The sequence below is a fragment of the Corythoichthys intestinalis genome, chromosome 14, assembly GCF_030265065.1.
Source record: "Corythoichthys intestinalis isolate RoL2023-P3 chromosome 14, ASM3026506v1, whole genome shotgun sequence".
In the NCBI taxonomy this organism is placed as follows: domain Eukaryota; kingdom Metazoa; phylum Chordata; class Actinopteri; order Syngnathiformes; family Syngnathidae; genus Corythoichthys; species Corythoichthys intestinalis.
This window is the reverse complement of record NC_080408.1, coordinates 2,190,487-2,203,829: the sequence shown is the minus strand read 5'-3', so window position 1 is coordinate 2,203,829 and position 13,343 is coordinate 2,190,487. Positions and strand designations below refer to the sequence as shown.

Sequence of the window (13,343 nt, the reverse complement as noted above, 5' to 3'; positions counted from 1 at the left end):
CTGAAATATAAACATTCATACAATATAACTTAAAAAACAAGTGACCAACTTCAATCTTTTTTACCTCTGCGCTTCAAATGCACTCATGTGACCCTGAATGAGCCTTTCCGATTGGCCGAGCGGGCTATCCACGAAGACGGACGAAGTGGACGAAGATGAACCGCTCCCTCTGTTTCTGTGTATCGTGTCCACGTTATTTTCCCAGCGCAGGGATCGACGGATCGGGGCCATCCTCTCGGGTGAGACCAGGCCCACCCCTCCGATAATTTGTCCTTCATTCAAACGGACTTCATTCAGTCTTTGTGGGGAGGGAGGCGGAGTTCCTAATTGAGGAAGTTGGCTGTCACCACATTTTCGATTTTTTTGTCTGGAATGAAAAAAATTTTTTTAAAAGATCCAATTAAAAGTGATAACGCGTTTAATGATCATGTTTCACGGCCAATGACGGCGATAGGCGTCCAATCCATTTTGACTGGGAGGGTTGGCATAGTTTCATATATCAAACATATCCTGCAAGTTTGATAAGACAGGTAGTCTACGGGTTACAAACGAGTTCTGTTCCTACTATGGTGACGTAACCCAAAGTTCCGAATAAATCGTAATTAACCCTTTAACACTGGAAGTCCCAGGTTTTTTTTGGCTATAAAGAAATACCAGAAAGTTGTCAAATGACCCCGATATAAACTGACTACTGGGCTTTGTCAAACAATAGCCCACTCAAACAAGCAATCGAGCAGGCCACCCCCCTACACACTCCTGCGGAGTCGCTGCCCACGTGTGAAGGTGGGTTTCAATCTGGCTAGTTGCAATTAGCATCTTGAATATAAGGGGCCGTTTACTTGGTGACTCTCAAAGAATAGGAAAAATTTCAAATTCCATTCGAACAATGTCGAAATTCCGCATGAAAACGATGTAGTATTCATGCCAGGCCCTAGGGGGCAGTGCAGGTTTACAAGGCGACAGCGAATGATGCACTCTAGCTCCTTAGCCCGGAAAAAAATATGCCCGCCCATTTGAAGCAATGGCATTTTTCTTTTGTTCAAAGAGACACAAAAATGGAAACATTCAACATATTTAATTTAAAAATATTATTAAGACAGTAAATTCAAGCCGACATTCCGCCATATTTGCTGTTTTTAATGTTTAGTAGCACCTCTGCGCACGCCCGATGTGACGTGTACGAGTGCTGACGTTATCGGCGCGCTTCAGGAGCTTCTTATATTCATTCGGAACAAGCCCCCCTCAATCCCCCGCAATCGAATTCTTCCACTTTGGAGGCAGGATTCAGAATTTTTCGTCTTTGCCTTTCGTCTTCGCTGACACCATATGCACGCGAGGCGATTCTGCTACTCAGTCATTGCGTCTTTGTGTCGCAGAGTCGCCATGTAAACTGCCCCTAAGAGAGACGGGTGGACTTCTTGGTGGGTCTTGCAAAGGAATTGGCTCACTCTCATGTGGGTGCAAAATTGCCCTAGCCCCGGGAAAAGGGCAAAGCGTTATATGTCACCACATAAAAAATGTTTTGTATTTTTAGTACACCGTCCCTTGTACTGTAGGCAAATTGCAGCTTTTGGAATATGTAAAAAGGTTGTCCACCCAATTGGCTGCCTGAGCGGTCCACTGTCCAATAAAGCCAATGCAGCCCTCCCTCACAAACAGCTGCTAATTGGAGCAATCCAACCCTGTGGTTTTGCAAGTGTGATAGGGAATGACTAATGGGGACCATAGTGCTCACAAAAGATATGCTAATTAGGGTCGGATGATCCTTTTCTGGTTACAAAAGTGATTTTTATCAACTGATCCACTCTTGGTAGTTCGAGTGTTAAGTACCCCCAAATCTAAAAATAACTATTGAAAAAGCCAACCTGTGCAGGGATTGCGTGTGCTGCTCCATGACATCCCCGTAGCCCATCAGAGGCTTGACGGAAGCGCGGTACTGCTTTACGCCCCCGGGAATTCCGACGGGCCCGGAATCCAGCATTTCTCCCGGATGGGACAAAGTACCACTACACTGAGAGGAAGCAAAGCTGTTTCTTCCTCCTTCCTGCAGGGAGGAAGAGTAGGCGTCTGCGTAGCGTTGACCTCCTTCCCCGTGGAGCACCAGGGCCATGCTCTTGCAACTGCTGACATCTTCGTCTAAGAGACACATCAAGAGAGTAGGAAATTTCACTAGTCACATCTGTCAGAGTCATCTTTGTCGCGGGCCACATCGTAGTTATGGTTTCCTTGATAGGGCCATGATAACTGCCAACCCGTATAAATGGACGCTGGCCTCATATAATTACATACACGTACGCAACAAATCGAATGATGCTCAGTGTTTTCAAACAGTGTATTTCTATTTGTATTCATTTTAATTGGGTTCATTTTTGTTTTAAATATTTGATTGGGACCTCTGATGTAGGCCACACCAAATGCTAATATTGTTGCTACGTGATCCAATGTGTGATATCCAAGTGTGTGGACGCTAGGTCTTAATGGAGTTACTTCATTTTAGTGCTGTCAAATTTATCACGTTAACTGGCAGTAATAATTTTTTAAAATTAATCACGTTAAAATATTTGACGCAATTAACGCACGCATGGAACGACCCGTTCATGCGTTGCCTTATACAGTTTACAATGACGCCTTTTTAAGCACATTGAGAGTGAAAAGGCAGAGAAATGCAGTGGACATAGGCGTTCATTAGACCGCGCCTTTTTTTGGCAACTCTTTCACAACAAATGTAAGTATTGTGGCAAACGACGTGGGGAAGAATGACAAGAGACGATATTTGTCTTAACACGCTAAATTGAACACAACGCAGAACATAGTGTATACCATTTGCAGCCACCACTGACAGTCATGGTTGCCCAACTTCCCATCATGCATTTGGGCAGAACAGTTAAGTCGCTACAGTTTCATTTAGTGAAAGCACAACAAAAATAATATTCCTATCTCTCACAGGAGACATTTTTTTAATTAACACGCTTAATTCAACACAACGCAGAACATACTGTATACCATTTGCAGCCACCACTGACAGTCATGGTTGCCCAACTTCCCATCATGCATTTGGGCGGAACAGTTAAGTCGCTACAGTTTCATTTAGTGAAAGCACAACAAAAATAATATTCCTATCTCTCACAGGAGACATTTTTTTTCTTAACACGCTTAATTGAACACAACGTAGAACATAATGTATACCATTTGCAGCCACCACTGACAGTCATGGTTGCCCAACTTCCCATCATGCATTTGGGCGGAACAGTTAAGTCGCTACAGTAGCGTTTAGTGAAAGCACAGCAAAAATAATATTCTTATCTCTCACAGGAGACATTTTTTTTCTTAACCCTTAATCGAACACAACGCAGAACATACTGTATACCATTTGCAGCCACCACTGACAGTCATGGTTGCCCAACTTCCCATCATGCATTTGGGCGGAACAGTTAAGTCGCTACAGTGTCATTTAGTGAAAGCACAACAAAAATAATATTCCTATCTCTCACAGGAGACATTTTTTTCTTAACACACTTAATTGAACACAACACAGAACATACTGTATACCATTTGCAGCCACCACTGACAGTCATGGTTGCCCAACTTCCCATCATGCATTTGGGCGGAACAGTTAAGTCGCTACGGTATCATATGGTGAAAGCACAACAAAAATAATATTCCTATCCCTCAAAAAAAATAATGTTCACAAAAACAAAAGCACTCAATGCAAAGAGAACTAGCATTCCCAATCAAAACAGCAATGCAAAATACACATAAAACTTAATCAGACTTTGCCTTGGCCAGATCTCTAATCAATTTAAAACTTGCCTTTGACACCTTGTGGTGTATTTCAATCACTATCTTACGTAGTCAAAAACACTGTTGAAGAACGGCAGAGAGCCTATGTGACGTCCCGCTCGTTGACGTCAACAATGGCGAGCTATTAGTTTTTTTTTTTGATTGAAAACTTTACAAATTTTATTAAAACGAAAACATTGAGAGGGGTTTTAATTTAAAATTACTATAACTTGTACTCAAATTTGTCTTTTAAGAACTACAAGTCTTTCTATCCATGGATCCCTTTAACAGAAAGAATGTTAATAATGCCATCTTGTGGATTTATTGTTATAATAAACAAATACAGTACTTATGTGCAGTATGTTGAATGTTTATGTCCATCTTGTGTCTTATCTTTCCATTCCAACAATAATTTACAGAAAACTATGGCATATTTTAGAGATGGTTTAAATTGCGATTAATTACGATTAATATATTTTCAAGCTGTGATTAACTCGATTCAAAATGTTAATCGTTTGACAGCCCTACTTTATTTATTTGTTTTTTTAAAATGACCAAAAATATCGACTTGGCCAAATGTGCATGTTTCTTACCAGGTTTGACATCTCTCCTCTCTAGTATCGCACTACTGCTGGTTCCTAAACTGCTTGATCGTCCAGTGCCGGATAGCCGGTCTCGGGGCAAAGTGGTGCTGCCACCGTCCATCATTCCGACTAAGGCTTGGCTGCTCCTGCCACTGTAAGCCATCCTGGATGGGGATGAAGGCATGGAACGCACCATGGGTGGAGACATGGAGCCTTGCAAGCCCTGAAGCGTCCCACGACTGGACGATGACAGTCTATGGACTGGACTGTGGTTACCGTAGAGCATGTCTTTGGAGATCTGGAAGAACAATTGAATTCAGTTAACTCCAGAATGGCCAGAATTTAAATTAGATCTTTATTAGTGTATTAGGGTAGCAATAGAGCACTAAAATGACGTCATCTGTATCAGGGAGTGATAAAAAAATAACGTGCCAACACGGCGTAGTACATACTTTTCGAGATCTAGTATCCAAACGCTGCTTTCCCCGCCCAAGATGCCTGCCAGCTACGCACGCTGTCTTAAAAAGATGATAGATGGCCAATCGCTTGGCGTCCAATCACCATCCTTCTGAGATTTAATGGGTTTTTCACAAGTAAACGAACGATGAACGACCTCCCACTTTTAAAGGATTGGACGTCTAGTGCTGTCAATGTTCGTCAGTGAAGTGAATAGCGGTCTTTTAGCAATCTTTTAAAAATCAGTTGAGAAATAAGTTATGATAACATTTGACTTTGGTGGGAACCCCTAGTAATATGGCTGCCGCGAGGCCATGTTTGTAGGGGCAATGACAGGTCTTTTCAGGCTTCTGCAGTGAATTGAAATGAGATCATGACTAGTAGACAGTTCAGTCCATTTGACATGGAAGGGCAGTAGCCAATGGACAAACATTCATTCCCTGCCAGCTCTTCCACCTCAAATGGAGTGGCCGTGTACTAACGTCAATGGCAACCAACGAATTAAAGCAGTGTCGGACCAAGCCGTGATCGCAAATAGTTTAACTTTACGTAAGTATGCAGAAATTTAGTATTTAAAATCGACATTGACAGAAATAAAAATAAATCTAAGCAATCTGGGTATCTGGTAAATATCAGTATTATACAGCATTTAAGCTAGCGGACTTGTGCTATGCAAGTTAGCCAATTCCAACAATGCAACAATTGTTGGAAATGGCTACCTTGCATAGCAGAAGTCCACCAGCTTAAAAGGGATAAAATGCTAATGTTTACCAGGTTGTTTCTGGTGCACACTAGAAACAATCTGGTAAACATTAGCATTATATCGCATTTAAGCTAGCAAACATTTGCTAACTTGCATAGCAAAAGTTTTGCCTGGCACAGCCAGACTGTTCTCCCTATATTTTTCAAACACGGTGATAATAGTCTGGGACCCAGCACCTTAAAGGCCTCTCGAGCCGAACGAAATCATCTGTCCAATCAGATTCAATTATTTGCATGACTTCTTCTTAACAAGCAGCGTCACTCTTGCGCGTCGGAGGTCGTCTCCACAACAACAACAACAACACAGATGGCGAACGGGAGAACAGAGAATATGTTCCAATCAGCGGTAAAATCAGTTTTAAATGACCAAAAACACATCGACACAAGTCATTGACAACAGTCTGTCTCGCGCTAGCCATGTTGAATAAACTTCTCCATTCTCCTCTCGCGCTAGTTTCTTGTCGCTTGACCAAGGTCACATCGCTGATTGGTCCACTGCGCTGTTTGCTGTGTCTTGCTCCACACTGGGAATTTGATCCGCTGGACGGTCGCCAGACTCAATCGCTGGAACAGCGGTGAGTCTGGTGTACCAGACAAGCAAAAGTCTGCCTGCTTCAATGCGATATAGCTAATGCTAATGTTTATAACAATTGGCTAACTTGAAAACCAAAAGTCCGCTAGCTTAAATGCTATAAAATGCTAATGTTTACAACAATTGGCTAACTTGCATAGCAAAGGTCCACTAGCCTAAATGATTTATATGCAAATGTTTGCAACAATTGGCTAACTTGCATAGCAAAAATCCGCTAGCTTAAATGATTTATATTGCAAATGTTTGAAACAATTGGCCAACTTGCATAGCCAAAGTCAGCTACCTTAAATGCTATCTAATGCTAATGTCTACAACAACTGGCTAACTTGCATACCAAAAGTCCGTTGGCTTAAACGCTATATAATGCTATTGTTTGCAACAATTGACAAACTTGTATAGCAACAATCCACTAGCTTAAATGCTATAAAATGCTAATGTTTACAACAATTGGCTAACTTGCATAGCAAATGTCCACTAGCCTAAATGATTTATAATGCAAATGTTTGCAACAATTGGCTAACTTGCATAGCCAAAGTCCGCTAGCTTAAATGCTATGTAATGCTAATGTTTACAACAATTGGCTAACTTGCATAGCAAAAGTCCGTGAGCTTAAATGCGATAAAATGCTAATGTTTACCAGAAAGTTTGGCGTGTGCACTAGAAACAATCTGGTAAACATTAGCATTAAATAACATTTATGCTAGTGGACATTTGCTACCTTGCATAGCAAAAGACCGCTAGCTTAAATGTGATAAAATGCTAATCTTTACCAGATAGTTTTTGGTGCGCACTAGAAACAATCTGGTAAACATTGTATTTAAGCTAGCGGACATTTGCTACTCTGAATAGCAAAAGTCAGCAAGCTTAAAGGGTAAATAATGTTGACAACAACTGGCATTCAAGCTAGCGGACTTTTGCAATGCAAGTTAGCGTACTAGAAACAATCTGGTAAACATTAGCATTAAATAACATTTATGCTAGTGGACATTGGCTAACTTGCATAGCAAAAGACTGCTAGCTTAAATGCGATAAAATGCTAATCTTTACTAGATAGTTTCTGGTGCGCAATAGCAGGGCCAGCCATGACTATGCAGCTGCTTAGGGCCCCTGACCACTAGGGGGGCCCCAATCTGGCAATTGTTTAATTTATATTCTATTTTTTTGAATACAGTTTGCTTTATTTGACTTTTGTGAGTTTTGATACTTGATTACAAGCTTAAAAAAATAAAAGTTCTTCCTTAACTTCTTTCTTTCCTCTTTTAAAAAAAGGTTTGGCGCTATTTACTGTAAGTACTGACAATCATTTGGGGTGAGAAGTTTGAAGTATGCAGTGCAACAAAATCTGATTAATGTACAAAATATGGGCGTATGAGTTGGATTGCATGTATGGGTTTCACAGTACACTATGACGAAATGGTGGGCCAAAAATATGGGCCCCTTTGCATTATTTTGCTTAGGGCCCCCACATGGCCTGGGCCGGCCCTGCGCACTAGAAGCAATCTGGTAAACATTGTATTTAAGCTAGCGGACATTTGCTAACCTAAATAGCAAAAGTCAGCAAGCTTAAAGGGTAAATAATGCTGACAACAACTGGCATTCAAGCTAGCGGACTTTTGCTATGGAAGTTAGCGCACTAGAAACAATCTGGTGCACACCAGATTGCTTAAATTTATTTTATTTCTATCGATGTCCCTTTAGGGGTTACATACAAAAAACAGCATTGAACGATACCACACTGCCAAGTGTTGGAATCTGTATCGGGAGCCAAAAAAATGGTATTTGTGCAACACTAATAATTCTCATCTAAAAGTTTTGCAGTCAAGCTCGACGCTACAGTTTTGACAGAGATAAGTTGCTACTTTCCCTCAAATACCAGAAATGATTTCATTAAATTATCGCGGACATATCTCATGTAATTCATCCCCCTTTGCCGCGTTAATCTCCTTAACGGGCCTTCAAATGTCACTGTACAAATTTAACCCAACGGCACGAAATAATTGAGTAAATTTCTCTTGGCGCTTGCTCATTCCTATTCGTTTCAACGCTAACTAAAAAGACGGGGACTGTAAAGATGAAAAACAGCTGTAATATTTCATGCATGGAAACCTGACACTATTTTCGTTTTACATACAGTGCCTTGCAAAAGTATTCGGCCCCCTTGAATCTTACAACCTTTCGCCACATTTCAGGCTTCAAACATAAAGATATTAAATTTAATTTTTTTGTCAAGAATCAGCAACAAGTGGGACACAATCGTGAAGTGGAACAACATTTATTGGATAATTTAAACTTTTTTAACAAATAAAAAACTGAAAAGTGGGGCGTGCCATATTATTCGGCCCCTTTACTTTCAGTGCAGCAAACTCACTCCAGAAGTTCAGTGAGGATCTCTGAATGATCCAATGTTGTCCTAAATGACCGATGATGATAAATAGAATCCACCTGTGTGCAAACAAGTCTCCGTATAAATGCACCTGCTCTGTGATAGTCTCAGGGTTCTGTTTAAAGTGCAGAGAGCATTATGAAAACCAAGGAACACACCAGGCAGGTCCGAGATACTGTTGTGGAGAAGTTTAAAGCCGGATTTGGATACAAAAAGATTTCCCAAGCTTTAAACATCTCAAGGAGCACTGTGCAAGCCATCATATTGAAATGGAAGGAGCATCAGACCACTGCAAATCTCCCAAGACCCGGCCGTCCTTCCAAACTTTCTTCTCAGACAAGGAGAAAACTGATCAGAGATGCAGCCAAGAGGCCCATGATCACTCTGGATGAACTGCAGAGATCTACAGCTGAGGTGGGAGAGTCTGTCCATAGGACAACAATCAGTCGTACACTGCACAAATCTGGCCTTTATGGAAGAGTGGCAAGAAGAAAGCCATTTCTCAAAGATATCCATAAAAAGTCTCGTTTAAAGTTTGCCACAAGCCACCTGGGAGACACACCAAACATGTGGAAGAAGGTGCTCTGGTCAGATGAAACCAAAAAAACTTTTTGGCCACAATGCAAAACGATATGTTTGGCGTAAAAGCAACACAGCGCATCACCCTGAACACACCATCCCCACTGTCAAACATGGTGGTGGCAGCATCATGGTTTGGGCCTGCTTTTCTTCAGCAGGGACAGGGAAGATGGTTAAAATTGACGGGAAGATGGATGCAGCCAAATACAGGAACATTCTGGAAGAAAACCTGTTGGTATCTGCACAAGACCTGAGACTGGGACGGAGATTTATCTTCCAACAGGACAATGATCCAAAACATAAAGCCAAATCTACAACGGAATGGTTCAAAAATAAACGTATCCAGGTGTTAGAATGGCCAAGTCAAAGTCCAGACCTGAATCCAATGGAGAATATGTGGAAAGAGCTGAAGACTGCTGTTCACAAACACTCTCCATCCAACCTCACTGAGCTCGAGCTGTTTTGCAAGGAAGAATGGACAAGAATGTCAGTCTCTCGATGTGCAAAACTGATAGAAACATACCCCAAGCGACTTGCAGCTGTAATTGGAGCAAAAGGTGGCGCTACAAAGTATTAACGCAAGGGGGCCGAATAATATTGCACGCCCCACTTTTCAGTTTTTTATTTGTTAAAAAAGTTGAAATTATTTTTGTTCCACTTCACGATTGTGTCCCACTTGTTGTTGATTCTTGACAAAAAATTTAAATTTTATATCTTTATGTTTGAAGCCTGAAATGTGGCGAAAGATTGCAAGGTTCAAGGGGGCCGAATACTTTTGCAAGGCACTGTACTTTTGTTTCTGAATACAGGATGATAGCATTTTTTCAAGGGACGGTTGGCAGTCCTAATAACTAACATTCCATAAAACTAATGATCTTAAGCCAAAACAACGATGATAAAACATGTAAGCAACAGTGATAAAAACAACACACAGGATAGTTGGGGAAACTAACAAGGAAGCTGCTTTCTTTCAAATGATTCTGTCAGAGGAGTTGGCGTGGGAAAGCACATTTCGAAAGAATGACACCTCCTTGCTGACAGAAATTCTCCCTAATCCCAACAACTGGCTTCAAAGTGATAGCGTGTAAGTGAGCATTTTGTAAATATTTAGAATTCAGCAACCCTGAGGGTATCAACAAAATGTAGCTTGTCCTCTCAAAGATACCGCGTGAGGCAAAACAGAAAAAGTTACATTCATCGACCCCACTTTTCTTGATTTCTGGACTCGTTAATAGGAATATTTGATGTTGTTTTCAGAAAATGTTTGCTACGATAGGCAGTAAATGTGTGAAACATCGTGACCAGCATGGATGGAATGCCTCACCCTTCCGTCTGCGTTGGTAGGCCTCGTGTGACGGTTGAACACGTGCGATGCGTCTTTATGATAAACCTTCAGACAGGAGTGGGATGTAATATTTCTGAAAGCAGATAACAAATGCCGTCATCACGCAGAGTGTCAAGTTCCAGGTGTCGCATCCAGATCCCTCACCTGATATCCTCCAGATCAAAGTAAACGTTGCGACGCGTGTCTTTGATGTAAATGGCCATGTTGGGAGATTGGAGCTTCTGCATGCTGAGCTGCTGAGGAAACGCAGCGACAAAGAGAGCCCGCAGCGTATCCTCGCTGTTGATCTCCGCAGGCATCCGGATCTGCTTCGTCTCATCTCCGTATTGGAGGTACAGCACACCTGGACGGAAGAAGAAACGTTTTTAGTGAACATAGATCGATATACCGTATTGGCCCGAATATAAGACGGCCCTGACTATAAGACGACCCCCTCCTTTTCAAGACTCAAGTTTGTAAAGAGACTTTTTGAACACCAGATTAATTTTTAGACTGAAAATAATTACATCTGAAACATGATTATAACAATATATTTGAGAGAAAAAGCATGTTATTTTGCCTCATTCAAATCTTAATATCTGAACATTTAAATATGTAAACCCAGTTTGTAAGTCCATCTAACTAACTAACTAAACGACATGTTTTATTGAAGTTGCTAAGCCTGTCGCGATATGCAATGAGTCCATTTATCGCACGGTAAATAAAAATGAGGGCTTTCATTTTCACAGCTGCGTTTTATCATCGCGTGAGTGCGTGCGTGCGTGCGTGCATACATTTGTGCGTGCGTGTACATGTGCATTTTGATGGCATAATAGACTCAAGTTCCTTTCACAGAAGTTTATTGGTCATCAGCACGTTGTAAAATGAAAGTTCAAACAAACAAAATAAGGAAACACATGTACAGTGCCTTGCAAAAGTATTCGGCCCCCTTGAACCTTGCAACCTTTCGTCACATTTCAGGCTTCAAACATAAAGATATACAATTTTAATTTTTTGTCAAGAATCAACAACAAGTGGGACACAATCGTGAAGTGGAACAAAATTTATTGGATAATTTCAACTTTTTTAACAAATAAAAAACTGAAAAGTGGGGCGTGCAATATTATTCGGCCCCCTTGCGTTAATACTTTGTAGCGCCACCTTTTGCTCCAATTACAGCTGCAAGTCGCTTGGGGTATGTTTCTATCAGTTTTGCACATCGAGAGACTGACATTCTTGCCCATTCTTCCTTGCAAAACAGCTGGAGCTCAGTGAGGTTGGATGGAGAGTGTTTGTGAACAGCAGTCTTCAGCTCTTTCCACAGATTCTCCATTGGATTCAGGTCTGGACTTTGACTTGGCCATTCTAACACCTGGATACGTTTATTTTTGAACCATTCCATTGTAGATTTGGCTTTATGTTTTGGATCATTGTCCTGTTGGAAGATAAATCTCCGTCCCAGTCTCAGGTCTTGTGCAGATACCAACAGGTTTTCTTCCAGAATGTTCCTGTATTTGGCTGCATCCATCTTCCCGTCAATTTTAACCATCTTCCCTGTCCCTGCTGAAGAAAAGCAGGCCCAAACCATGATGCTGCCACCACCATGTTTGACAGTGGGGATTGTGTGTTCGGGGTGATGAGCTGTGTTGCTTTTACGCCAAACATATCGTTTTGCATAGTGGCCAAAAAGTTCAATTTTTGTTTCATCTGACCAGAGCACCTTCTTCCACATGTTTGGTGTGTCTCCCAGGTGGCTTGTGGCAAACTTTAAACGAGACTTTTTATGGATGTCTTTGAGAAATGGCTTTCTTCTTGCCACTCTTCCATAAAGGCCAGATTTGTGCAGTGTACGACTGATTGTTGTCCTATGGACAGACTCTCCCACCTCAGCTGTAGATCTCTGCAGTTCATCCAGAGTGATCATGGGCCTCTTGGCTGCATCTCTGATCAGTTTTCTCCTTGTTTGAGAAGAAAGTTTGGAAGGACGGCCGGATCTTGGTAGATTTGCAGTGGTCTGATGCTACTTCCATTTCAATATGATGGCTTGCACAGTGCTCCTTGAGATGTTTAAAGCTCGGGAAATCTTTTTGTATCCAAATCCGGCTTTAAACTTCTCCACAACAGTATCTCGGACCTGCCTGGTGTGTTCCTTGGTTTTCATAATGCTCTCTGCACTTTAAACAGAACCCTGAGACTATCACAGAGCAGGTGCATTTATACGGAGACTTGATTACACACAGGTGGATTCTATCATCATCGGTCATTTAGGACAACATTGGATCATTCAGAGATCCTCACTGAACTTCTGGAGTGAGTTTGCTGCACTGAAAGTAAAGGGGCCGAATAATATTGCACGCCCCACTTTTCAGTTTTTTATTTGTTAAAAAAGTTTAAATTATCCAATAAATGTTGTTCCACTTCACGACGGTGTCCCACTTGTTGTTGATTCATTACAAAAAAATTAAATTTCATATCTTTATGTTTGAAGCCTGAAATGTGGCGAAAGGTTGCAAGATTCAAGGGGGCCGAATACTTTTGCAAGGCACTGTATATCAAACACGGTAAACATTAGCATCGCTACATTGAGGCCAATTGGGAAAAAAGACAACCTACTTTAGCCTGCCAGAGAACATTGGTAGTCTTCTCCAAAACGCAAACTTGCGGTTAAAAGGTGACACTTCAAACATGAAAAATTGCTGGTTAACAGCATTTGCAAACGAAAAAAATTGATTACTGACACCACATGCAATGACAAAAAGAGCTTTTTTTTGTGGCGTGTAAAGCTAACTGTTAGCAGTTTAGCGAACGTACTTCCGGTGAACATTTCAAAATAAAGGCACGTCATGTTCGTCATATACCGTATAGACCCTACCCACGTGACGT

At 41.4% G+C, this 13,343-nt stretch overlaps 1 protein-coding gene across 1 annotated transcript in view; it reads right to left on the bottom strand.

The window, feature by feature from the left end:
* The window catches only part of si:ch211-207d6.2 (sickle tail protein homolog), a 90,995-nt gene that overhangs the window by 43,299 nt on the left and 34,353 nt on the right, over window positions 1-13,343 (bottom strand). The window contains exons 4-8 of the mRNA XM_057858170.1: window positions 10,626-10,824; window positions 10,461-10,554; window positions 4,374-4,662; window positions 1,866-2,136; window positions 65-367 (exon numbers count right to left, since the gene is read on the bottom strand). Coding sequence (XP_057714153.1) covers window positions 65-367; window positions 1,866-2,136; window positions 4,374-4,662; window positions 10,461-10,554; window positions 10,626-10,824 — 1,156 coding nt within the window. The remainder of the gene's footprint in view (window positions 1-64; window positions 368-1,865; window positions 2,137-4,373; window positions 4,663-10,460; window positions 10,555-10,625; window positions 10,825-13,343) is intronic.